General features: G+C 43.1%; 2 protein-coding genes across 3 annotated transcripts; both read right to left on the minus strand.

Annotated features, from left to right (window-relative positions):
- Positions 1 to 14,359: 14,359 nt before the first annotated feature.
- Positions 14,360 to 18,178, minus strand: LOC119338595 (glutaredoxin-C8-like). The gene is made up of 4 exons (XM_037610900.1): positions 17,888 to 18,178; positions 15,047 to 15,126; positions 14,737 to 14,835; positions 14,360 to 14,633 (listed from the first exon to the last, which is right to left on the minus strand). Exons 1-4 carry the CDS (start codon positions 18,043 to 18,045, stop codon positions 14,563 to 14,565), a joined length of 408 nt encoding a protein of 135 aa, XP_037466797.1. The 5' UTR covers positions 18,046 to 18,178; the 3' UTR covers positions 14,360 to 14,562.
- A 1,013-nt stretch (positions 18,179 to 19,191) lies between these two features.
- Positions 19,192 to 23,301, minus strand: LOC119338396 (30S ribosomal protein S6-like). 2 transcript variants are annotated; one of them, XM_037610710.1, is made up of 4 exons: positions 23,117 to 23,301; positions 22,291 to 22,357; positions 21,892 to 22,136; positions 19,192 to 19,779 (listed from the first exon to the last, which is right to left on the minus strand). In XM_037610710.1, the coding sequence occupies exons 3-4, from the start codon at positions 22,072 to 22,074 to the stop codon at positions 19,513 to 19,515; spliced, it is 450 nt and encodes a 149-aa protein (XP_037466607.1). In that variant the 5' UTR covers positions 22,075 to 22,136; positions 22,291 to 22,357; positions 23,117 to 23,301; the 3' UTR covers positions 19,192 to 19,512. The 2 variants fall into 2 exon arrangements, with proteins under 2 accessions (XP_037466607.1, XP_037466608.1); XM_037610711.1 differs by having other exon boundaries at positions 22,291 to 22,366.
- Positions 23,302 to 24,861: the final 1,560 nt, after the last annotated feature.

Raw genomic sequence — 24,861 nt, forward strand, 5'->3', positions numbered from 1 at the left:
ACTTCGTATTTTTTCGAAAATAAGAATCATATTTTTTTGAAAAGTTGTAAAGATCATATTCAAGACATCAATCCCTTGCACTAGAACACCACTCACTCCTACTAGACATAAAAAAAGAAACAATTGTAACACAGAGGAAAAACACTATCGATTCGTAAGCATCTCACGAAGGAGCTAAATGACTCACCTACAATAATGCTGGTCACAGAGGCATTGTCGTGCCTCTTATCCACGTAGAACGTGCCACTCTTAACACGGACAACTAACCTGACACACACAAGTGCTACACCAGTTAACACAGGACCGTCCCCTCGATAGCTTAACATCGGTCCCTCTACCAAGACAACGAGTCATGGAAGCATGACCATCACTTCAAGTAAGTGAAAGCAAACGTTTCAAAAGAAAGACACGACCGTGCCTTTGAATAACAATGTATACGTGCCTCTCCGAACAAACGTGTTGAGAAAGCATTTCCGAACGACACACACAACTCTGCCTCAACATAACATAGGGCATGCCTCCACTAACTAGACAGATGTGAATCCACTAGCCAGACTAAATAGAAATATTACAGAACATACAACAATGACAGTGACTCATACTAACATAACGCACTGCCTAACACACAACCACAACCGTATATTCGTTATAAAAACAATTGTGCCTTGCCTAAAACAAAAACAATGCATTCCTGAGCAGACGGCTGTGCGCTTCCTAGATTCACGAAAGTGCACATCTGAGTGGTCCTCTTAATACATCTCATCTTATACCAACGAATAGGAAGAAATCATAGAGGAAAATATTCTTGAAGGCACCTAGTCAAGAAAAACATGATGGAACGAAAATAAACTTAAATTCCCGAACCAGCCAACTCCATCTGGTTCAAAATAAAACCACCACAATTACAAATTCATCAGTCGATGTAATATTACCCAATACAATAACTATCAAATAACCAATTCATCACACAATCCTCAGAAACGTCCTCGCCATCTGACATGAGGAAGACATCGACGATGAAGGATGTCGCTCATCGATAGAAACCGACGGTGCATCTCATAGCTCACATACCCTTCCTAAAGGAAAACCAAATGAAAACATCAATGTCCAAAAAAACGTATTGTTCTTGCAACAAAGGCAGAAACTAACGAAAATGAAATCTTCACTTACAGTAGCTCCATATTTCAGGTGATCAAAGGTAAGTGGCTTCCAATCCCAGTAGTGACGAAGAAGCTCTGGAAAAGAGGACTCCAGCTTGGAGTAAGATTCGTCAATGATGGCTCCTGCTAAGTCCTCCATGGAATCCCTTTCTTGACCGCCTTTTATCATGAACTTCTCTTGGATGTCGACGTGGTACCCTTCTGGAATTCTGATGAAATCTTGAAAAAGAGCATCTCTAATATTCCTGACGCCCACACTAGAGAAAGTTATACCTCTATTCTCAAGGAAATCCTTCAGGACAGGGCACTTCGTCCTGGCCTTGCAGAAGTGATAGACCAAAACATGATTCCGCATAGCCAGTTGCATGACGGCGACTTTTCTACGCCCATACCAATCCTTTCGTGTGAACTCCATGCCGAGACGAACAAACTTGTACTTCTCCTCGCGCAACCAGTGCTTGTACAAGGCAATGATCTCCTCCACCTTGCCAGGCTCGTTGGTGTACCACACGTCGAGCTTCGTGTTACCATCTGCAACTATCGGATGGTACTCGGTGGTGTTCAAAAAGTCATCCATGGCAACGAGCAGCAAGGTACCAATGGAGATTCCTGAGACCCTGCGACAAGGTTAGGGAGTGGTAAGGAGGGTGGGAACTGCCTGATGTTCTGCGGCTACAATACGACGTGGAGACCTCACAAACACGGCTAGTATTTAACCTTGGCGAGGGACATTTGGGTTACCATACGGATCAACGTGTGAACTAGGAGCGGCGTACAGATGGCTGTGCTTCCGAACCTCATGGAACCATGCACTTCCTAAAGTCACGGCTGTGCACAAATAATTGATACCGTAGAGAAACCGAGGAGCCTCTAACTTTATTTTACGGTAACTGACACACTGAATAGTCACATCGAACAGCCACCACATCGGTCATCGATTCCTCCTTTGAACAAAGACCACCAACGGAAGAATCCAATGAAGCAAACAAATAGCCTGCCGTACACCTTAGATCCGAAGGCCAGAACTCATCCGTCCCTCATCTAGCTAGATTTACACCATCTGTCCCTCGAGAGTCAAGGCTGGTTTCACGTGAGGCACAGGTATGCAAGCACAAGACGCACATACATGTCTATTCCATAGGCACGAGCATACAACTTTTGCAGATATCGGTCACTATCACAACAGGCACGTACACATGCAGGCAGAAACTCGCCGTAAACACGTCAATGCAGGAAACAAAGGCATGGAAACATAGCCTATACAGGCACATGCGTCGGCTTCACGAGCCACGTGATCTTTTCCGTCTTGTTTTTCAATCTCGGCCTAAATCCTCTGGATACAAATCATCTGAATGCAAAAAAGAGACCTCCAAGAGGCACCGGTGACAACACTCTGTTCGAGAGTCATGGCATGTATCACGTGAGATACATCAATACTTGAAGCAAATCAACGGCACAAGTCGGAGAGCCACAGTTTTAAAGACTCCAGACGCACAGGCGTGTAGAAGCATAGGCACGACGAGTAATAGCCACCGCATCCCCTCACGGACGGACGTCTGACACCACTGGCACGAAGAGTCACAGCCAGTGTGTCTCCTGAGTAACACGAATGCATGCACAGGAAGCACAGAACTGCAGCGTATACAGGCACGGAATTGCGGCTTCTCGGCACACAGGCACGGCTTTGGAAATGGCGTTCTCGAGGCACAGGTACAAACCAGCTGGATGCACAATAGAGTGGTGGCAGAGGCACGGTTGTGCAGTCTCAAGAGAAACTGCCGTGTGACACCAGCACATACAGACATCACGTGTGTCACGTGTGGTACAGAAATAGCGGAAAAGAAGCCACGGGAGTGAAGCCTCCGCAGACATGGGTGCCCGGCTACTAAAGGCATGGTCCCGAAGAACACAAAGACAGGGTACTGAAATGCTGCCTCGTACGTTAGCAGACGTGCCTCTCTTGTGCAAACGTGTAAAAGACAACAATTCAAACACAAACAAACGGCGCTGAATATAAGCCAAACAAAAAACGCTTCTCCCAAACAATACATATGCGTCACGTCATGGACGGACGTCTGCACCAAAGGCATGTAGAGTCACAGCCAACATGACGCCTGAGACAAGCAAATGCACATACAGGAGACACGGAACTGAAGCGTATACAGTCATGCAATTGCGGCTTCTCGGAGTTCTCAAGGCACGGGTACAAACCAGCTGGACGCACAAAAGAGTGATGGAAGAGGCACGGTTGTTCAGTCTCAAGAGAAACTATTGTGTGACACTAGCACAAACAGACATCACGTGTGTCACATGAGGTACAGAAATAGCAGAAAAGAAGCCACGGGAGTGAAGCCTCCGTAGACATGGATGTCGGGCTTCTAAAGGCACGGTCCCAAAGAACACAAAGACATGGTACTGAAATGTTGCCTCGTATGTTAGCAGACATGCCTCTCTTGTGCAAACGTGTAAAAGACAACAATTCAAACACAAACAAACGGCGCTGAATATAAGCCAAACAAAAAAACGCTTTTCCCAAACAATACATATGCATCACATCATGGACGGACGTCTGCACCAGAGGCACGTAGAGTCACAGCCAACATGACGCCTGAGACAAGCAAATGCATGTACAGGAGACACAGAACTGAAGCGTATACAGTCACGCAATTGCGGCTTCTCAGAGTTCTCAAGGCACGGGTACAAACCAACTGGACGCACAAAAGAGTGATGGAAGAGGCACGGTTGTTCAGTCTCAAGAGAAACTATCGTGTGACACCAGCACAAACAGACATCACGTGTGTCACGTGAGGTACAGAAATAGCGGAAAAGAAGCCACGGGAGTGAAGCCTCCGCAGACACGGATGCCGGGCTTCTAAAGGCACTGTCCCGAAGAACACAAAGACAGGGTACTGAAATGTTGCCTCATACGTTAGCACATGTCCCTCTCTTATGCGAACGTGTAAAAGACAACAATTCAAACACAAACAAACGGTGCCAAATATAAGCCAAACAAAAAAACGCTTCTCCCAAACAATACATATGCGCCACTTCAACAGGTTACCTAAATTTACATGAACTTGCGCAAACGTCAACAATGAACTTGTAACATGAAAAAACATAAAAAAATATTTACAAATCACATGAGACAAGCCAAACACGATACTGAATAACAAAACGGTACTCCATAGGATTAAACTAAAAGTACTCATTGATTATACAAAAAAAGAAATGAAAGTCCTCCAGGAGTCCATTCCTCACAGAAACGTCCACACAAACGTCCACCGTGACCATTCTACTCAGTTGGAGTTCTGCTCCGAAACATCAACGGCATCTGCGGTCGGGAAGACAACGGGGATGCATCATGTCCTTCATCGACAAAACTTGGCGATAGAGCTCGTAGCTCACATACCCATCCTAAAACAAAAATGGATGAGAATGAAGATATACGTAAAGAGGAAAAAGTACTATTGTTGTAGTAAAACAAAAATATAAAGACAAAAAATCATAAAAAAATGAAGTTTTCACTTACAATTGCCGCATATTTCAGATGTTCAAGGGAAAGCGGCTTCCATTCCCAGTAGTCATGCAGACCCTTGGGAAAAGACGACTTCATAGTCAAGTAAGATTTGTCTATGACGGCTCCTGCCAAATCTGCCATGGAATCCCTAAGATTGCCTCCTTTGATCATGAGATCCTCTTGAAGATCGATGTGACACTCTATTGGGATTTTGAGGAAACTGTTTGTGAGAACATCCCTATCGTTCCTGACGTCGACACTAGCGAAAACAATACCTTTGTTCCGAAGGAAATCCTTTAGAGGAGCGCACTCCATCCTGGCCTTGCACAAGTGATAGACAAGAACATGCTTGCGCATCGCCAGTTGCATGACGGCAACTTTTCTACTACGATCAAAATAATCCTCTCGTGTGTACTCCAGATCAAGACCAACAAACTTGTACATGTCCTCACGCCGCCATTCCTCATAAAGAGAAAGAATCTCCTCCACCTTGTAGGGCTCGTTGGTGTACAACACCTCAAGCCTGGTATTACCATCGGCATCTATAAAGAGACGCTTAGTATTGTTCCTGAAGTCATCCATGGAAAATACGGTGACACGACAATGGAGTCTGACTGTGCTTCTCGTACGAGGCGAGGATGATGTGAGCTAACTGCACTTCTCTGGAGAGAATAAGACGCGATAACCTCCCGGAATAGACCACTACTTAACCTTGGGGAGAGACGACTCAGTTACCATGCGCCCATTAAATTGCATCGGGGACGGTGTGAATGGACGGTTGTGCTTCTGCAGCTTATAAAACCATGCACTTAAAAAGTCACGGCTGCCACGCTATAATCGAGGAGCCTCTAGGTTAACTCTAGCACGGTATCTGCCACAATGAATACTAACAATAAATAGCCATCCCATCGGTCACCAGCACATCTTTTGACCGAAAGAACAATGAGAGGAGGCAAACTAGATGACACTGTCATACAAATACTACACGGGGAGTGAACCAAATTAAAAGCACGGTTCTGCCAGCACAAAAGCCACACGCGTGCCTCCACTTTGCTTAAAGACAAACCTCGGTGATACCAATGGACCTGCATCTATATGCCTACACGTACCACCGAAAACATTGCCAAAACAAAAGCACGTCCATGCTTCTGACATACAGATAACTTTGCGCTATCATACATATTCCCGCCTTAACCCAACGTACATAAAAACAGTGGCTCCCTGGGTCAACGACTATTGAATTTTTTTTGCAATAACAGAGTCACGAACCATGGCTCCATTCCAGATGCAAAAGTGACTCTCAATAGGAACCATCATGCCTCCCGTCAATTTGCCTCCCCCGACGTACCGACCATGCCTTTCCTGCTACAACGACCGCGCATCTAATAACATCATCACCGTTCCTCTCCTAAAAACACACTCAACTATACCTGATTAAACATGTGACTAAAAAAATTAAAACACATAAGCACGAGTATGCTTTCCAGCATCTATATCCGTGCCTCGCAAAAAATATGTAAGGCAGGATAGGCACGTAAAAGACTCCGCTGGGAGGCAGCACAGCTGGACAACTATAATGGGAGGCAGCTGGATGAGTCAAACATCTCGTGTCCCCATAACACCTCGGAATGCATGCACACCATCTACAACCAGCATTAATTCCATTTCGCAGAATAAAAAAAAAGAAACACTCATTACTACTCTTGCTCTCTCCCGTCTCCTTTATATTTCAATAAGCTTCGACTCCCTCAGCCACATCACAACTCATTTGCCTTCTCCGCCGCCTGCTTCTAGGGTTCGTCCTTCTTCTCCGTCGCATGCTTCTAAGGTTCGTGCTTCTTCCCAGCAATCAATCGGTTAATTTCCAAGCCATGCTTCTCTCCTACATTGTTGGCCGTGCGTGCTTGCCCTAAGCTTCCCATCACAACCCATCCGCCTTATCCGACCACCTACTCCTAGGGTTCGTGCTTCTTTCCCGCACACAGTCTCATTTCAAACAAGTTATTGTAGAGTTTTTATTGGGTCCCTCGATTAACTTCCAAGCCGTACTTCTCTCGTAGATTTGCTAGCCATGTGTGCTTGCCCTAAGCTTCCCCTACCCCGTACTTCTCTCGTAGATTTGCTAGCCGTGCGTGCTTGCCCTAAGCTTCCCCTACCCCGTACTTCTCAAGTAGATTTGCTACCCGTGTGTTCTTGCCCTAAGCTTCCCCTACCCCAATCTTCGTTTGTCAACCCTCATTCTTCTTCTCTCCCAGGTAAAAAGCATATGCGTAAGCAGCATGCTCCGATCCGTATTTACGTTTTACGTTTTGGTTTTTCATTTGATAGTTATTGAAACGTCAGATCCGGTACAGCGACTTCATTCTCTACAGGAATATAAAAACCATTAGAAAATCCAAACAAGTGTTCTAAACTCTGTCATACTGATTTTCTGGAAGGAGTAGATGAGAAGATTTCTGGTAAATTTGTAGTTGTTGTCTAACATAGTTGAAGCTAGTCGTTGTCTACCTTCAACGCTGAAGCTTGTTTTTAAATTGTTATCATATTCTTGTTTTCTTAACATAATTGTTCTGAATTATTTAGGTATGATTTGCCCTACCTGCCACCAACCAGGCGGCCCTTGCGAACCACACCCTGAAGTTCTCCGGGAGTTTGAGGTTATTCTTGATGAAAATTGCTGGAGACGCATGGTTAGTAAGCATCACTAACATATTAGTTGCCTACAACACACTAGAAATCGTCACTGTTACTCATACCGCCTTGCACCTACACTAGGTTCCCCTGCTGTCACTTCTCACCTGCCTTGTGTTTTCACTTTCCATTAGTTTGCCTGCCTATGCCCTAATTAATATAGTCCATTAGTTTTGCCTGCCTATGTCTTGATTACTATAATGCATCTTCAGTTCTAATTAAAACTAGTCAACAAATGCCAAAAATCTGTATCCATTAATTTATAATACCATTATGTTGTTACCTGTAATTCTTATCAAAAATTCATATCCAAATTAAGAAAACTTTTAACATTAATAATACGCAGGTTCAAAGTTATACTTACAGGTTGTTATTTTTACTATTTTTTCCAGTATGTACCTTGTAACGTCAGAGCTTTTCTCGCTGTGTACATCGGCGAGAGGAAGGAAGAAGCAAGAAAATTGCGTAAAGAGCAGGTAGAGTCAGCCCTTCTTACACATGAAGGAAGGTCTTACAATGCTTTCTTTAAGCATAGGCCGAACTACACAAAGTTCTGCGGTGGTGAGTGGAACACCTTTGCGGATGATTATCAGCTTCGTGCTGGAGACCGCATAGAATTTGAACTACCACACGAGGGTCTCAATCTTGAAATACAAACATATCGCAATGACAAAAGGCTTCTTCCATTACCCCATGTTGGTACGTATTTAATATTACAAACTTATCTTCTTTGGCTGTATTTTGATATGCATGAATCGAACTGAATAATATTAACCCATATTACATAAAACTTTATCTAACTTTCAAATCATGTTCTTTTTCTAGCTCTGGACGACCTTTCTTCTGATGATTTCGACCATGTTCACTGTTGTGTCTACTCTAAGGATATTGAGCTTACCTACAACCAGACACGATTCTTTCTACAATGCCTTTTCGGAGATACATTGATCCATTGCCGTTCATTTGTACACGTCTTGACTCCCACTAACACCAAAGAATGTGTCATGGTTGGTTACATCTGTCCTTGTTAAAATACCAAACGTATTTTCTCATATATAATATAAAAAATATTGACGAAATCTTGCTTATATGTAAAATTATAAAGAACCTATTTATTCAAACATAAAACAACAAAACTTCTGTTGTTCTCTTAATATGTTGTTTCATCTGTTTAGACACAAACCTGAACATGCCAGGAATTATATTACTTGCAATTTAGAATTTCTTAATTTTTGCGCACTCACCGTATTCAGCCATTCTTTTATTTATTGTCCAAGTAGCAATTCAACAGTTTTAATTTCAATTTAATTTCGATTTCTTCTAGAAAATTCGGAGGAGCGTTGTCTCAACACTGAAGAGATGGGTGGACATGCCAACCAATGGCACGGTGACCTTTGAAGCTCCTGATGAACCTACCCATGTCATCACTCCTTCGTCGTACTACATCTGCAAAAACGACATCCTGATGGTAATAGAAAAGTCTTCTTTCAAAGACTTCATATCAGCTACATCCTTTGTTGAAAAGAACGTCGTTCTAATCACTTTCAAAGAGCGCCATGACCGTTCTGTGTCCATCATCATTCAACGCATTCTGTAGATTCCGTCAGAACCTACACCTAAAATGGAAGCACAGAGTATCTCCTAGGATGTTCAGCGCTCATTTCAAGATGATGCCTCCCAGGAGTAAAACACTGGTTTATTTAAAATAAGTTTGCTAGTTAGAATGGTACAGTAATGTAACTATTATGGACCATGTGCTTGCTTGAACTATCTGAATGATCTTTTGAAACTTATGTAGCTCTTATGGACACTCTACTCACAGTTTTAACCATCAGAATGATGCTTTGCAACAAATGCTGTTTGAACTATCAGAATGATTCATTCCAAAAAATGTAGTTCTAATCCTTTGAAAAGTTTCAAAAATCAAACGAAACAACATTCAGTTTTTGATCCAAAACCTACAGCAATGCCATGCTATCAAACTTATTCAAATGATCTACTGAAACATATCTCAATTTAAAACCAAACAGGACTCCATTTTCAAGTGCAAACTATGTTTACTTCACCAACTTTTCATGAACACACAGTTGTGCACCGAATAGCATAACAACAATGCCTCGCTGACCAAGGAAGATTGTTAATTGAAAATAAAACGTTTTCAACAACAAAGGCACGACCATGCATCTGCTGAGTGTTCTACCATTCACACGACTACTTTCACAGCCAAAGATGGAATACACACATATGGATCACGCACGCAGCACGCAACGAATAAAAAAAATTCAAAGAACGAGATAAGTGAAAATCTTTTTAAAAAATAGACAAAACAAACGACTGTTTACAAAAATCTACGCCTGGAACCGCCTGGTGACTAGAAACTGCTCTTTGGCGGTTTCCTTTTTTGCACGACAAAAGATCCCTTTCACTTTTCCGACTCCATTTGCATCTTCTTCCTCCAAAGTTTCTCGCTGGCCACAGTTCACCACCGCACACCTCCGGCCATGGACGGCGGGAAAATAACAACATTCACCAAGCACATCACTACCCACAGTACAACCATGCTGGAGGTGGTGTACACCAACGACCCAAGGACCGTGGAGCGGATCATCAAAAAGTACGAGGAATGGCTAAAGGAGGAGAAGAACAAGTTCGTCGGCCTCGACCTCGAGTACACATGTAAGAGCAGTTACGTACAACAAGGGATCGCCGTCGTCCAACTTTCCATGCGCGAGCATGTCCTTGTATACCACTACTGCAGGTCCGAGCGCTCCCAGGCGTTAGTTGACTTCCTGCAACGGAAAGCGGTAACTTTCACCAGCGTCGACACTAGGAATGACAAGACCATGCTTGCCCGTGCATGCATCAGAATTCCAGACGAGCACCACGTCGACATCCAGAGGCTATTCTGCATCAAGGGTGGTGGAGAAAGGGACTCCATGGCTGACCTTGCAGCGGCCATCATCGACCCCTCATACAAGAACATGAAGAAATCATTCCCAAAGGAGAAGCACCAGTTCTGGGAGTGGAAGCCGCTTTCCCCGATACACCTTGAGTACGCGGCAAAGGACGGGTATGTTAGCTACGAGTTGTACCGTAGAATCCTAATCATCAAGAACGGGCTACGTCACCTCCACCAACAACCAGTGAAAGAAAGACTCCGCCCGCGTAAGAACAAAGACGAGGGATCTTCCAGCGGCTGGAAGCGCCGGAAGGGAAGCAGCGGTTGGTAAATTGCGAGAAAATGGATCGTGTCGTGATTGATTGATCTGCCGTGATCAAGTGATCAGGTGCGTGGCACAACTATTATGATAATTTAGGTTGAATGAACCCATGTTGTAAATATGTTTGTTCTTGCTCAAAGATGTTGTCTGTATTGTATTACTATTTTACGTCTGAACTTTGAACACAGTGGTGTGCGTGTCTAAATGTAATTAGTAAGTTATGTCCCAGTATTGAGCAAGCATATATTATATCCATGACTATAGAATGAGAGATATGTCGCACGACATTGTATTATAATTTTCATACTCAACCTTTACAAGATGCATCATGCATTTACAAGAATATGTGATGGTATCGTTGCAAACTTTCAATAGAATGTTTATTCAACATTGGCATAAACAATTCATAAATATTGCAGAAGAACATTTGGTACACAGACGCAAGGGACAAGAACTTCGTTACTTTGACCACACCGTCCATTCACAGGTTCCTCTCCGTACACCAGTCCTTCACGATGCCACAAAACTACACTACCGTGTACAACTGACCCATGTACAACCGTGCCTCTCTAAGTGTAAACTCAACCCATGCCTCTGGTGCCACGCACCCATGACCTTAGAGACTTCACACATGTGCATCCACAACCGAGCCTCTCTAACCAAATATTTGAACTGATGCCTCTGCTGACATACATCCGTCCTCAAGACACTTGACAGCAGCAAGAGGGTTCAAAACCGTGCATCCACACAATCGTGCTTGTACTGACTGCACTTCGGTGCCTCCGTTTGCTCGATCGACGTGCCTCACATGAAACCCACAGTAACTCTACGTGCTCCGCGCGACTGATCGCCCGTGCCTCCGCACAACCGTGCCTGTACTAACTTCAATTACGTGCCTACATTTCCTCAATCCACGTGCCTCACATGAAACCCACTGTAACTCTACGTGCTACACACACGTGCCTCTCGCATGAAACCCACAGTATCTCTGCGTGTTAGGCACGCGTCATCGCCCTTGTAACTTTGGTATTGCACACACGTTCCTCTCAGTATACTCGTGTTCCAAACAACCGTGCTTGTACTGACTGCAATTCCATGCCTCTGTTTGCTGAAACCACGTGCCTCACATGAAACCCATGGTAACTCTACGTGCCTCCACACAACCGTGCATGTTCTGACTTCAATTCCGTGCCTCAGTTTGCTGAATCTAGGTGCCTCTCACATAAAAGAGATGCACAGCCATGCCTTAGAGTAAACAACACACGTGCCTGTATTTATAACTTTTACCACAATTAAATAACATCCATCCAAAGAAACATCATTAAAAGAGATGCACAGCCAAGCCTCTTATACATCAAAATCCATTATGTTCAAAGGCTATAACTAACATCAATGCGGCAGAAGATTGAAGATAACAACAAGCCTCCCAACAAGCAGTTTGAAAGTTATCAGTACCAAGCTGTTTACTTCAATAGACGATGCCTGAAGAAAATCACTGAAACCTTCCTGTTTGAACACCATTCTATTACCCAAACCAATGAAGTAGGAGCAAGGAGTGCTCACATATATATCATCATCACCAGATTCCAGAGTAACTTCAAGAGTTAAAACGCCAGTTCTAGGAAAAGTCACAAACTCCTTCAAACTCCTCACAACAATACCAGGAATAACCTGACAAAAAACATCAAGCTATCAGAAATAGAATAAAAAATCAAAACTATAAATAGAAGACGTAATAAAAATAAATAAATAAATAAACAGAAACAAAAGAAACAATGGGAAAAAAATCTGACCATATGATGACCATTAACATTCATGGAATCAATCCTGTGAACAAAAGGACAACAGGGTATGTAGTCATCATCAAATAGTTGACACCTCATGAAATACATCTGCTGATAATTAAGAAAAACACCATGGGTGTAATAACAACTCCCAACAAGCTCCTTCTCGGAGTCGCTCAAACCATGTAGAGCTACAAAATATAATTACACAGGCTCAAGGAAACAGAAAAATCAAAATGTACAATAAAACAAGATAAAAACTTCCTTAAAAATAAACCTTACCAACAGACGGTAAAGGAGACAACGCATCTCCACGACCAACACGATAAAAATCAATACCAATCCAAGTTCCATAATGTTCAAGCCTAATGGTCATTATATCATGAGGACGAACACCATAATCACTGACCAATCGTTCCCAGGAAGGACCATGGAATTTGCTCCTCACACGACCATGACTAAATAGAACACCATAGAAACAACCCTCATTGCACTGAAGAGCCAGATCAGTATCTTCGTCACCCCTCCTTATGGCTAAAGCCCTACACTCCTCGATGTAACGAGCAAGATGAGCTCTAACACTGCACGAAACATACTGCACAACAAATCAAAACAAGGATCATAATCAAAATCTAAACAGCATGGGCAGCACCAAAAGAAATAAGCGTGTGTGCCAAAAATTGAACAACTATAAAATGATTTTCTTACAACACGCCTCCAACAACGCCGATCCAGGACCACACTGAACCCGTCTACAGAAGAATCAACAGAAGAACACGGGCCACCAGGCATACGGCAAAAAGGACAAGCCATAACTGCAAGGAACACAATGGTTATCAACAACTAATCCGACAAAACCCAGTTGAAACTTGACATCTGATAGTGTTGGTAGTCCCCACCCGTAACTACCCCATAAATCTCCATATCCCAGAAATATAATGGGAACAAAAAGAGAAACGAGAAAGGGAAACAGGGAACACACGAAGGCAACCAGTAGGGAATGACGATATCACGAACGGGGAAGCGCGCTCGACGCTAAAGAAGGACTACCGTAAGAGCAGGCAACAAGCGCGGCGGCCGGAACAACTGCCGCCGTAACCACGCGACAAGAGCAGCCGCGGCGACGGGCGGAGACGACGGCAAAGAACGAACAATGTGCGACGAGGGTTCGCCCACAATAGAGAGAAACGAGAAACAAATCTCAAAACAGATCAAAAGGTATTACAAAACATTAGAAGTATAAGGACTAAAGTGAAAAAAGAAAAAACCATAAAGGAAAACCGAAAACCGAAAATCAGGGAGAAGCCGTGCGCGCGCCAAGCGTCATGCGCGGAGCGCATCCGAAAAGTCTCGGGAGCGCTCCGCGCATGACACTTGGCGCGCGTGGAGCGCTCCCCGACTAATAGTTGCGGGGAGCGCTCCTCAATTAGTGATTTCGCACGTTACATGCCTCGGGTCGATTAATACTTTTGTACTGGGCTGCTCAAGGCCCAAAGAATGGGGCAGCGCGCAACAGGTTAGAGGCAGGAAAAAGTTGGCTGAAGCTATTTTTGTTTACTTTTTTTAGAAATGGAACACCCCGATTCCATAAATCACACTGGCGCAGCAAACCCGCTGGCCCTCCAAACGTTTACATCATCTGGCAGATCATCAAGCCAAAATTGCCGAGAGATCAGCTGGTTGGACCCAAAGGCCGCTAAAGCGTGCGCTAACTTATTACATGCCCGAGGGGCAAAACTGAAAGAAATATGAGTAAAAGTGGTGAACTAGTGGGTTTATGCCCAATAGGACATGACTAAAGAGGGCGTGTATTTGTAAACTACTAATAACTTAGGTATTCTCAACTCCAAGTCACGACGCGGAGTGTTCACTCTTTATTCAATGAAAATTTAGAGGTTGCGTATTTAAAAAACTGACTGCAACTCGTCAACTGAAATCGGAACATATCTGTATTCGCTGCATATGATGATATGCAGAAACAATCTGTGATTTGTGCTTGAAATGCAGCCAATCAGTATGCAACGATCGATAACAGTGATAACAGCGGGATTGCCACATTGTACAGTTAAAACAGTTTATACTTTTAACACGAATACCAGTGATAGTTTCTGCGAAAATGATAATCCATAGTTGCATTGCAAGGCCTTTGTAACCTCAAAACAAGGACGATATTTGTGCTAAAATGATATTCAAAGATCGTCCTTGACACTGATGTTAAGAAGTTTAGCCAGCTCGCCACTTTCATATGCGTCAACAGTATCTGCATTTTTTCCCCATGAGAACAGAAAAGTAGGAGTCAGGACGGAACAAGAGTTCACATAAATCCTTGTTGTAACTGATCTATGTAACAGAACACTACGTACCATCAGAGCCTCCCAAGTGCTTTCCACGGATGAAAACCTGAGGAACAGTACGCCTGCCAACCATGTCGGATAAGGCGTCCTGGATTTCCCCACCATCCTCTGCATCACAACCAGAATAAATCTTTTCATTGAAAAAATTCCGTGAATTGTAAGCGATTTACGACATTTTCAGGATGTTGGTGTTTCCGGTCCAAGAGCCAACTTGTGGAGTATAGGGGACATAACAGCATAATATTGAAGGCAACATCTTTTACAGATAGATAAACAAAGAGCATGATCGCATACAGATAACTAGTGAGAATGGATGTACCTCGCTGATCAAGCTCGACGACATATGGGTCCTTCTTCAGTTCAAGTTCCTTAAACACAGCCTTCGCCCTTTTACAATACCTGCAAAAATTGAGTACTTAAACATACTGTTTCTTCTGACAGTACGAAAACACTGAAATGTGGTAAGTTGACAGTAGTTGGGTTCTGCAACTATGGGCAGCGGCGGAGCCAGGAACAGAGTAGATGTGGGGCTAAATTATGATAGGCAAAAAAATTCACCAAATAGTATCAAACAACACACAACATAGTAGAGCACATTACCACTGACACTAACATAAATCTCTAATCTCTAGATCAAACTCACCAATTGGTTTTCAAAGCCAGAGATCGGCAATAATTTCATCCATATTCACTCTATGCTCTGTTCTTTAACAGCACAATGTGTGTGCATCTTTGTGTTAGAAACTTTTGCTAGTGCCTGTCATCTTTTGGGTATTATCTATCCACCCTATTCCTAGCAAATTATGAAATTACAAAAGACAAAACACAGTCTAATTAGAATTAAGCATGCATCCATCCAAAGATACACCAGTTTTCTAGTTACAATATATTTGGGGTTTCACAAGATGGAATAAAGAAGGATAAATTGACACACCACCCTAGGGTTGGCCTTTGCCGAATGGCTAAATTGGGGAACAGCTGGTTGGGGAGTTGATCGTACTATCAGTATCGCTGGAGCACCAGCGGGAATTGCTGATGGCCTGCTGCCTGATGCCTGGAAATTTATGGAGATTAGAAATTTGAGAGGGGAAAGACAAGAAGAAGCGCGAATCATAAATCTCTGGTCGTAGAGATGTACAGATCACTATATCATCGCTCCAGTAGGCCAGGTGGTGGTGCCATGGGGCGGCTGGTGCTGCACTTACACCTAATACGGTAATACGTACTCATTTACGCCACGGGCTGGACTGGTGCTACAGCCCGGGTAGCACCAGCCACAGCTCCGCTCCTGACTATGGGCATCATCATCAAAAAATTCATTATGCACATCATCTGACTACATCAGTGCCTTCCAGTTTCATATTATCTGACCATATCCCCGCATAGCCATGTGCTCTTCACAAGTGTTCGCGTTCAAGTATTCAACTTCACACAACCATTTAAGTTTAGCTTATTTCATTATACTTGCAAGAGTTCTGGTGAGCTGATCAGACTCGAGCTTGTACCGGACAAACTCAAAATGCTAACCTAATAAAGCATTCTAAAAGGAAAGTAGAGATCCAGATTCTCCTACATTATCTATGGCATGAAATCAGAGGCTCGCTAAAATGACTAAACCAGAAGAAACAGAACTTTTTCTGTTTCGGATAAAACAAGCAGTGTAAAAAAGTACTGCTACTTTCTTTCATCACCTAGTGTATCAAGAATTTTAAGAAAATAAAAACTTAGAACACCAACACCAGGCAAGGCCAGATAATATACCTCCCTGTTCAGTTCAGTACGAACAAGTCAACAACAAATAGTTGTTGCCTAAATCTTCATACAGTTCAAATTCCGGTTTTGAAGCAGATAGAGCCATGGCATGATTTAGAACAAATTTTCATGGGCTTGTCACTCAATGACAATGTAAATTCTCAGATCGGGCAGTATGATTCTGCCCGCGGCAGGGGGGGGAGGGGGAGGTATACTACAAAATCTCTATATAGCATCATTAATTTCAGAGGTGTTTAGCCCGTCTTTATTCCCTCTGTTTGCTCCATTGTAGTGGCACCTCGGGTACAGGTCTTTCTCTGCCTCCTCTCACATAATATATTAATGATTAGGCACAATCTTGAAAAGAGGAAAATAAACAAGTCTTTAGATTGTGTTTTCTGTTCTGAACAAGAGACTAGCTTTCACCTCTTTTTTGATTGTGTGGCGGCCAACAAAGTTTGGGAATTACTTCCATCTTTCTTTGTGAAACCTCCAGGTGCTGATTAATTTCCGATTGCTAGATATTGGCCTGCCAATAAGAACCATACTGTATTTGATTCTGCCTGTGCTTGTGCTCTGTGGTGCATTTGGAAAACTAGAAAGCCTCACATTTTGAACAATGCATTATGGTCTGATATTAAACAGGTGTGGTGGCTGATAATGATTACTCTTAAAAAGTGGCAAATTATGCTCAAAGAGGATCACCTAGAGAGAGCGGATGCATGCTCACAGATGATCTCTAATCATGTGAATCGAACGCACCTGCTGTCCGTTGGGTAACAGGTTGTGATCTGATAGCTGGAGGTGAGATTTGCCACAAAAAACAGGTTTGTTGTGAGTTTTGGAGGAGAGCATGTTTGCCACAAAAAACTGTTTCTGTTTATGGTGTAATGGAGCATGTCTTCAGCTTTCAATTTCCCCTGTTTTGTTTCGATGATCTTATAACTTTGTACACTCTGTACTCTGGTTTCATTTTTTAATGGAACCGGGGGCCTTTTGCCATCCTAATGATCTTTAAAAAAGCAGATCGAGCCTTGGATCTGCGTTCTGACCGTCCAAACGATTTCGGTTCTGGTTTTACTACAAAAGAAAGCAAGAAGTCAGCACGCTACAGTTGGACCCTGGAAAGGAGAGACTATTCTCATCCAAACAATTTTGACCAAGTTCAGAAATCCTACTGCAGAAATCCTGCAAAGGAGAAACTAATATCTCTGCTCCTAGACAAAAAAAAAATTTACCAGGCCACGGGGCTGAATCACTAAGCAAGGCCCTAGAATCTAGACGTCCTACAGCACCGCTGTCAGATCAGCGAGACCGCGCAGCAACCACATCCAAACCCAAGGTCGCAGTTCATCGGCGCGGATCGACGCGGATCGAGTGGTGGGGAGAGAAGGGAGAGGGGACTTACGGGCAGTAGGACTTGGAGAAGATGACGACGTCGTGGGCTTTGACGGTGGACTTGACGAAGGCCGTCTTGGACGCCGAGGCGGATCCGAAAGCCGCGAGGGCGATGAACGCGGCGGCCGCCGCCGCCACGCCGAAGCGCCTGAACGTCGTCGACGCCATCTGGCTCCGCCGCCGCCGGCGAGGTCGAGGTCGAGGCGCGGGGAGTAGAAGCCCGGAGACGGCGGGGTTCGTTTGGGGTCTGACGAGTCTTCTTCTTCTTCCCGGTGTGTGGACGCCTTTGCTATAGGCTCTGTTCCTCGTTCAGCTCGCGGTTACGGAACCAGGGAGTACGCCTTCTTGTCTGGATTGTGTAAAGCTAACCAAATACGACTTCAATGGGTTTTTTTTTTCATCCGCCAGACATGTATAGCTATCGCCTATGGGTAATCAGTGACGACCAAAGATGATGGGTCAGTAGTACCAAAAAAAATTGTATTTGTCGCCGCGACTTCCTCTTGTAAGCGTCTTGTATTTTCTTTACAGAGGGAATAGATTTCTCACACACCGACAACGACTTAGAGGACAATGAGGACGGGATCATGGCGTGGTTCTGAGGTTGGCACGTAGCTTCTGATCGATCGATATTGGCCGCCCATTGTGTATACTCCCTTCAATTTTATTTATTTCACGTATTAGCTTTGCTTCTGGTCAAACTTTCTAAACATTGAAAGTTTATTGAAAAAAGTTAACATCCACAGGTCAATAATCCATTAGAATCATTATTCAATAAATTTTCATGCTACAATTTTTTTGTATTGTGAAAATTTTAGATTGTTTTTGATAAATTTGATCAAACTATGACTTACGAGCTAATATTACGGGGAGTAAATAAAAACGAGGGAGTACTACTACTAGTTCTGTACCTGCGCGTGCGTTTAGGAGTTTAACACTAAATCCATTTTGGCTCCGTGCCAAATGCCCAAAAACGAATTTTACAAATATAAAAAAGAAAGAAAAAATATGTTCATTGTCACATCCAAATGGTACGTGCAAATTTTCAGGGGAAAAACTTGAGCATTTTGATCTGTGAAAGAAAAACAAGTCGAATTCCAAATGTTACACTTTTTTTTCCACCGACGAAGCACTGCTATCCCATATGACATGAAAATTGTCAAGCACACTTGCTACACTAATATCCACACAAAAAACAGAATTCTTAAAATTTATTATTTATTTATTTTGATTTTACTGTTTATTAGGGAGCATACGCTCCCCAGAGCCAAAAATCAGCGTCCCTCTGTACCAAGGAGTACGCTGCGTTTCCCATGCTTTGCAAATCTCTCTCTTTCACAATGGATTATTTTCTGACAAAGCAAATAAGTACCACATCATAAACCTTACCTAGCGATGATAATGCACCAATAAGATCATGGGTTGGTTCCTTATTGAAAGCTTACATACATGCATGGGGAAAAACATGCAAAATCAGCTTTCAGTTGCGCCAGCTTCTTCTCAAAAACAGCCAGGTTCAATTCTTCTACTTCTTGCCCTACTACTTACTTTCCAGCCAACAATATGGGAAGACAACACATACTGCTTGCAAGGGAACACATCTGGAAGTGCAGATATCTTGAGACACCCACCAATCTACTCTTCCTCGGCCTCGTACTCGTCGTCATCGTCGTCGTCATCATCATATTCATCTACATCATCATCATCTTGAGTACTAGCAGCTTTACAGCGGAAGCTGTCCATCTCGTACCTCCCGTCGTCCTCGTTGATGAACTCCAGACCATACACCGCATCCCTGTGCTTCACCACTAACCAGCGAAGCAGCCGGTCCTCCTTGTTTAGATAGTGCAGTTCTTTAGTAAAGGAAGGTGGAACCATCATGGTCATTTGCATAAGTTGACCCTGAAAGCACAACGGCAGCTTCAGCACATCAGCAAACCACACACGATGTAATTTATCTGTTTAGACTTTCTTTATGCCGCAATGCTATAGGCAAGGAAAGATGGCAATGAACAACAATTGGAATTTAACACTGCTTAACCAGGTGTGCATCAGAACAATTCTCAAACGCACTGAGATGCATTCTGTGTGCCCCCCAGATGCTATGGCCATTTTTCTAGGGGTGCTGTAATTTACTTCTCTCACTATTTGGTCCAAGATTTATCGGAGAGTTGGGGGCTGACATTCTCAGGGTGCTGCATTTCATTTTCAAACTGTTTCGTTGAAGGTTTTATCGAAGAATTGCGTGAAAAAAAATCTGTTGACACTCCAACTGCTACTGGGTCCATCACAATTTGGTACGGGTGGAAAGTTACAACCAGTTAACTGATGCATCACTGCAATCCTCTTCAGACTGACATAGCACTCACTGTATGGTCGAAGTTGACGAGTTATTTCAAAACAAAGCCTGAACTACAAACTTCAAAAGATGAGGATGTGATAATACAAGATATACTGGAAATGGCGTGTTCACAATTGGTCAAAGTTAAAGCACATACCATTCGACCAACCACTGTTAATTATTCAGTAACTCACGAACTAATCTTGCATGAGAAGGACTCGAGGTCAGATTCAATTATAAAAAATAAGATTGCATGAAAAGATACATTAGCAAAAATACATAGTATATAAGTGAGAAAGGATAGCCTGCATATCAAAGAAAAAAATATAACCTGAATAATGATCACTCAGAAGCCTGTAGAGAAAGGAACCCGAGAAAGGCATAATGCCTCTAAAGTTTTGTTCAAGAACATTAACAATATATTGCTTTGCTACACTCCCCAATAGTCTTTGTGACAGTGATCAGCCCTTCTTCACTAAGATGCTTGTGCTGAAAGCGTTACAGGGTCTCAACCCGAAGATTGACAAAGCAACCTTCATCAAGGTCTAGATTTTCAGGGGTTCAGGTCAAGCGACGTGTTCTGAGTGAGCATCCTGTCTTAGAGCTGACCATGCTGCAAAGATCGTCATAATGGCAGGTGTATTCAAGCAATGGGAAGAGTGAATTCTATGTAGACAGCAAAAGTACTATTGTCACCAAATAAAGGCCTTGAGCGCTTCCAGAAGAAGCAAGCAGTGTCATTCAGCTGCATGACAATATCAAAGATCTCCAAGGATATGGAGTAAAAAAGGTGCTGAAACCGTCTTGAGTACAAAGAATCTGGTCATGGACAGACTCAGAACCATCACTATGATAAGCTCGAACTTGCCGAGAATAAACTTGAAGAAGTGACATCACTTCCAGTGATTGGACTTCTTGGGGTCCGTCCAGGACGTGCCTGTATGTTGGCCATTTGAATTGCCAAAGAAATTAACACCACTACTTGGGACAAAGAATCATGTGCGGCAGTGGAGGTGGGAGAAGCAGACGTGTCAGCTAAGCTGGAGCTTATGGCAGCAGTGATTTGTAAGCAAGCCCGATTGGTGAGCTCGCCCGGACTGTGGTTGGTGGCCAACGTGTGGCAGCCAGAAGGATCGTAAAAAGGGGTGAGCAGAAGGGCAATGCCATTTCATGACTCACATGAATCACTTACTGTCTGGCCATTTTCCCCAAGAATACTTCTAAACCCAAGAACGTGAAAGATCCAACCGCTATACGCTTCTATTCAGTATTCAAAGCAAGCAGATCACAGTGCGAGACACTCGACCAGTGCAATCTTGAGTTCTGATTTAAAACACTAACTGCGATCAATAGAATGATCTGATCCTAAACAAATTATTCACTAAAGCACTCTATCAATCATACCGAGGCCAATACCCACAAGCATTCTAACAGCCAACGGCCAAACCTACTTGGGCATTTCATCGAGCATGTCAAAGGCACCACCCATCACTAAGATCCAAAACGCTAAAGGCCTAAACTCTCATACCAACTTAAACATTTCTACATATACACATCAATCTAGCCGAACGAATCAGATTGGCACCACTCCGCACTGTCACGAGGCACATCGCACGGGGAATACGAGGCTATGATCGGGGAGTACAAATAAAGAGTGGCAAACCGGGGCAGACCTGGAAGTGGCGGCCGTCAAGCTTCCTGATGCCGTAGCCAAGGTGCACTTTGCCGAAGGATTTGAGCTCGGTGACAACGCCGTTGCGCTGGTAGGCGCGCCCCGCCACCCGCGCCACAAGCTCCGCTATGGCCTCCTTGGTCACCATCGGTTTCACCATCAGCATGCAGTCATACAGCGGCATCTTCCCCGCAACTCCTCTTTGCCTCTCCCTCGGCGAGCCTGTACCCCGCGCTGACTGGTTCTCTAAAATGCACCGATATGGATACGTGTATCAGTATCAGGCTGATACGGATATGTAAATTCAGAATTTTTGAAAAGCGCCAATACGGGGATTCATTTTAATATTTTTTGATTCACAAAAAAAAGTATAGAATCTAGGATCAGAACAGCTGATTACCTTCTTGTTTGCTCTACTGTGGATGCCGAAGCAGCTCCAAGCCCCTCCAACTGACAATGTTGATGCCCTGTTCCAACTCAAGTTCCAAAGGGGTAGAATTAGACTTTCAGTAAGTGTAAAATTAATATGGAGCATCAAATCAAATCAGCAGTTAGTTGCACATCTATCATGGCATAACACGAAAGGTGGAACCTGAAAATCAGTCAGCTAACATGCAAAACGAGAAACAATCGCTTTAAACGGTAATTTTAGGTCCGACTGTTAAAATGAACAACACAGCATAACAACAGTACCACTACATTCCCAATCATAAACAAGATTTGGGATGTCTATCATGCCAACAACACTAGTACTAATGTGTTAACCAATTTCGGCCAGTATAACCAAGACAAAGCTTCTGCTCTCTCAAATTGCATGTTACTGCTAAGCTTTGATTTCAGGTGCAGATAAAACAACTTAATCTTTTCCTTTTTATATATCGTCAATCATTGCTGCATGTTTCACTGCTAACATGTTTAAACCAAAACATTTGCTCAACTAAAAAAAATCAAGCTACAACTTGTAAACATTTGGCCCTACAAGCATATCACAGGCGCCTATCAAGCAAAATCCTCTCACATGTAAACATGCACTCGAAAAATCATGCATCAAGCCCTCATCAAGAAATAATCGTCGTTATATACTGTATATCCTCACAATATCAGATCTACAGCAAGTACCCACCCAATACAAAAATCAGGAAGGGAAAAACATTGAAGAGGGGGGAGGAGAGAGGAGGGGTGAGGGAGGAAGGAGGGAGGAGGAAGGACGAAGGAGTGGTTGCTACCTGCTACCTGCTACCTGCTGCCTATGGACTGGTAGAGCGGCTGCTCCAGGGAAGGAGGCGCTGCTGGGATCCTGTACCGGCGGCGGGGCAGCGGAGGCTTCGGCCGGCAGCGGCAGGGCGCGCCGGCAGTGGCGGCGGCGGCGGCGGCTAGGAACCCTATACCTGTCGCGCTCGGGAAGGACTCTTGGGGGAGGGAGGCTCGCTTAAGGGCAGAGATCATCAGCCATTCAAACGCGCCATCCAACGGACATCATCCATCCAAAGCAAAAGCCTCCCACACTTACGAACCAGGCATCCAGCCCAGTACAACCGAAACAAAGTTAAGTTTTTCAGCCTGTTTTCAGTCACTAAAAAAATATAATCCTCTCCTCTGATCCGTTTTAAGATGTAGTACTAAAGCTGCAACGAGTAATATGAATCGCAAGGAGTAGCATTTTTCCAGCCAGTTACCAATACGGACAGCAATTTCTCTTCCTTTTGCAAATTGCAGCATTGTATATTGCAAGTGATTAGTATTTTTCAGTTAGTTAACAAACAGTTTTCCGGTTAACAGACAACAGTATGGAAGCTTTTTCACTGATGATGAGATACGCTCCCTTCGTTCGTAAATATAAGTCTTTTTAGATATTTCAATATAGGACTACATACGGATGTATATAGTTATGAACTGTGCTAACTTCCTAACGTACTGAATTTAAGTAACATATCCGAACACATCTTGGTTTAATTAATCACGTGCATGCAGCCCCACTCCGTTAAGCAAAAAACGAGAGCAAAAGCATGCAGCGTCTTGCCATATGCATGCAAACTAATATAAAATATGATGATGTTAGCAATAGATTCTCTTTTATTTCGAAAATACAAAATGTTTTGTAGCTCAAACCGTTGGTCCGATTGAAAAATCGTTTTCACATAAAAGATTAGTCGCGACCAGACCTTTGAAACTAGATCTCATGTTGGTATGTTTCGATGATTTTTTTTCGGGTCAAAAGTTATCAGACCTAGGCTAAGTAAGTTATCACGTCTGTGGTATGTGAGTTACCATCCAGTTTACATAGAAATTATCAGGGCATAAAAATGGCTCCTCCAACATTCTCTCCACATGCAAATGCACTGGAGCACGGGAAAGCTTATGTCATTGTATATTATCACTATTTCGGAACTGGAAAATGTTTTACAGCTCAAATTTGTCGTTTCTGATTGAAAAATTGTTTTCACATAAAAAGTCTATTGCGACGAGAACTTCAAAACTAGATCTCATGTTGGCATGCGTTGATCACTTTTTGGTCGAATGTTACCGTAAGTTATCAGTTATGTTATATGTATATTAACATGTTATTTATGTAGAAGTGACCGGGGGTGTGTTTTCAACGAATTTTTTCCCCCGGGTCAAAGTTACCATGGTATTTGTACCTACGTTATTATCAGGTCCGTGATGCAAATATAACCGTGTTATTTGCATAGAAGTAACCGGTGTATGTTTCAACAAATTTTTATTCGGGTATAAAGTTATCGTGGTGTTTGTACCTAAGTTATCAGCTCTGCGGTGCTTATATTACCATGATACTTATATAGGAATTTTCGGGGTGTGTATTCAACTATTTTTTTCATGGGTAAAAGTTATCGGTGTTTGTACTGAAGTTATCATATTTGTGGTGCTTTCATTACCATTTATACAGGAATTATCGGGTGTATGTTTTCTAACAATTTTTTTACCGGGTCAAAATGTTATCATGGTGTTTGTA

This window comes from Triticum dicoccoides, chromosome 7B, assembly GCF_002162155.2.
Source record: "Triticum dicoccoides isolate Atlit2015 ecotype Zavitan chromosome 7B, WEW_v2.0, whole genome shotgun sequence".
Taxonomy (NCBI): domain Eukaryota; kingdom Viridiplantae; phylum Streptophyta; class Magnoliopsida; order Poales; family Poaceae; genus Triticum; species Triticum dicoccoides.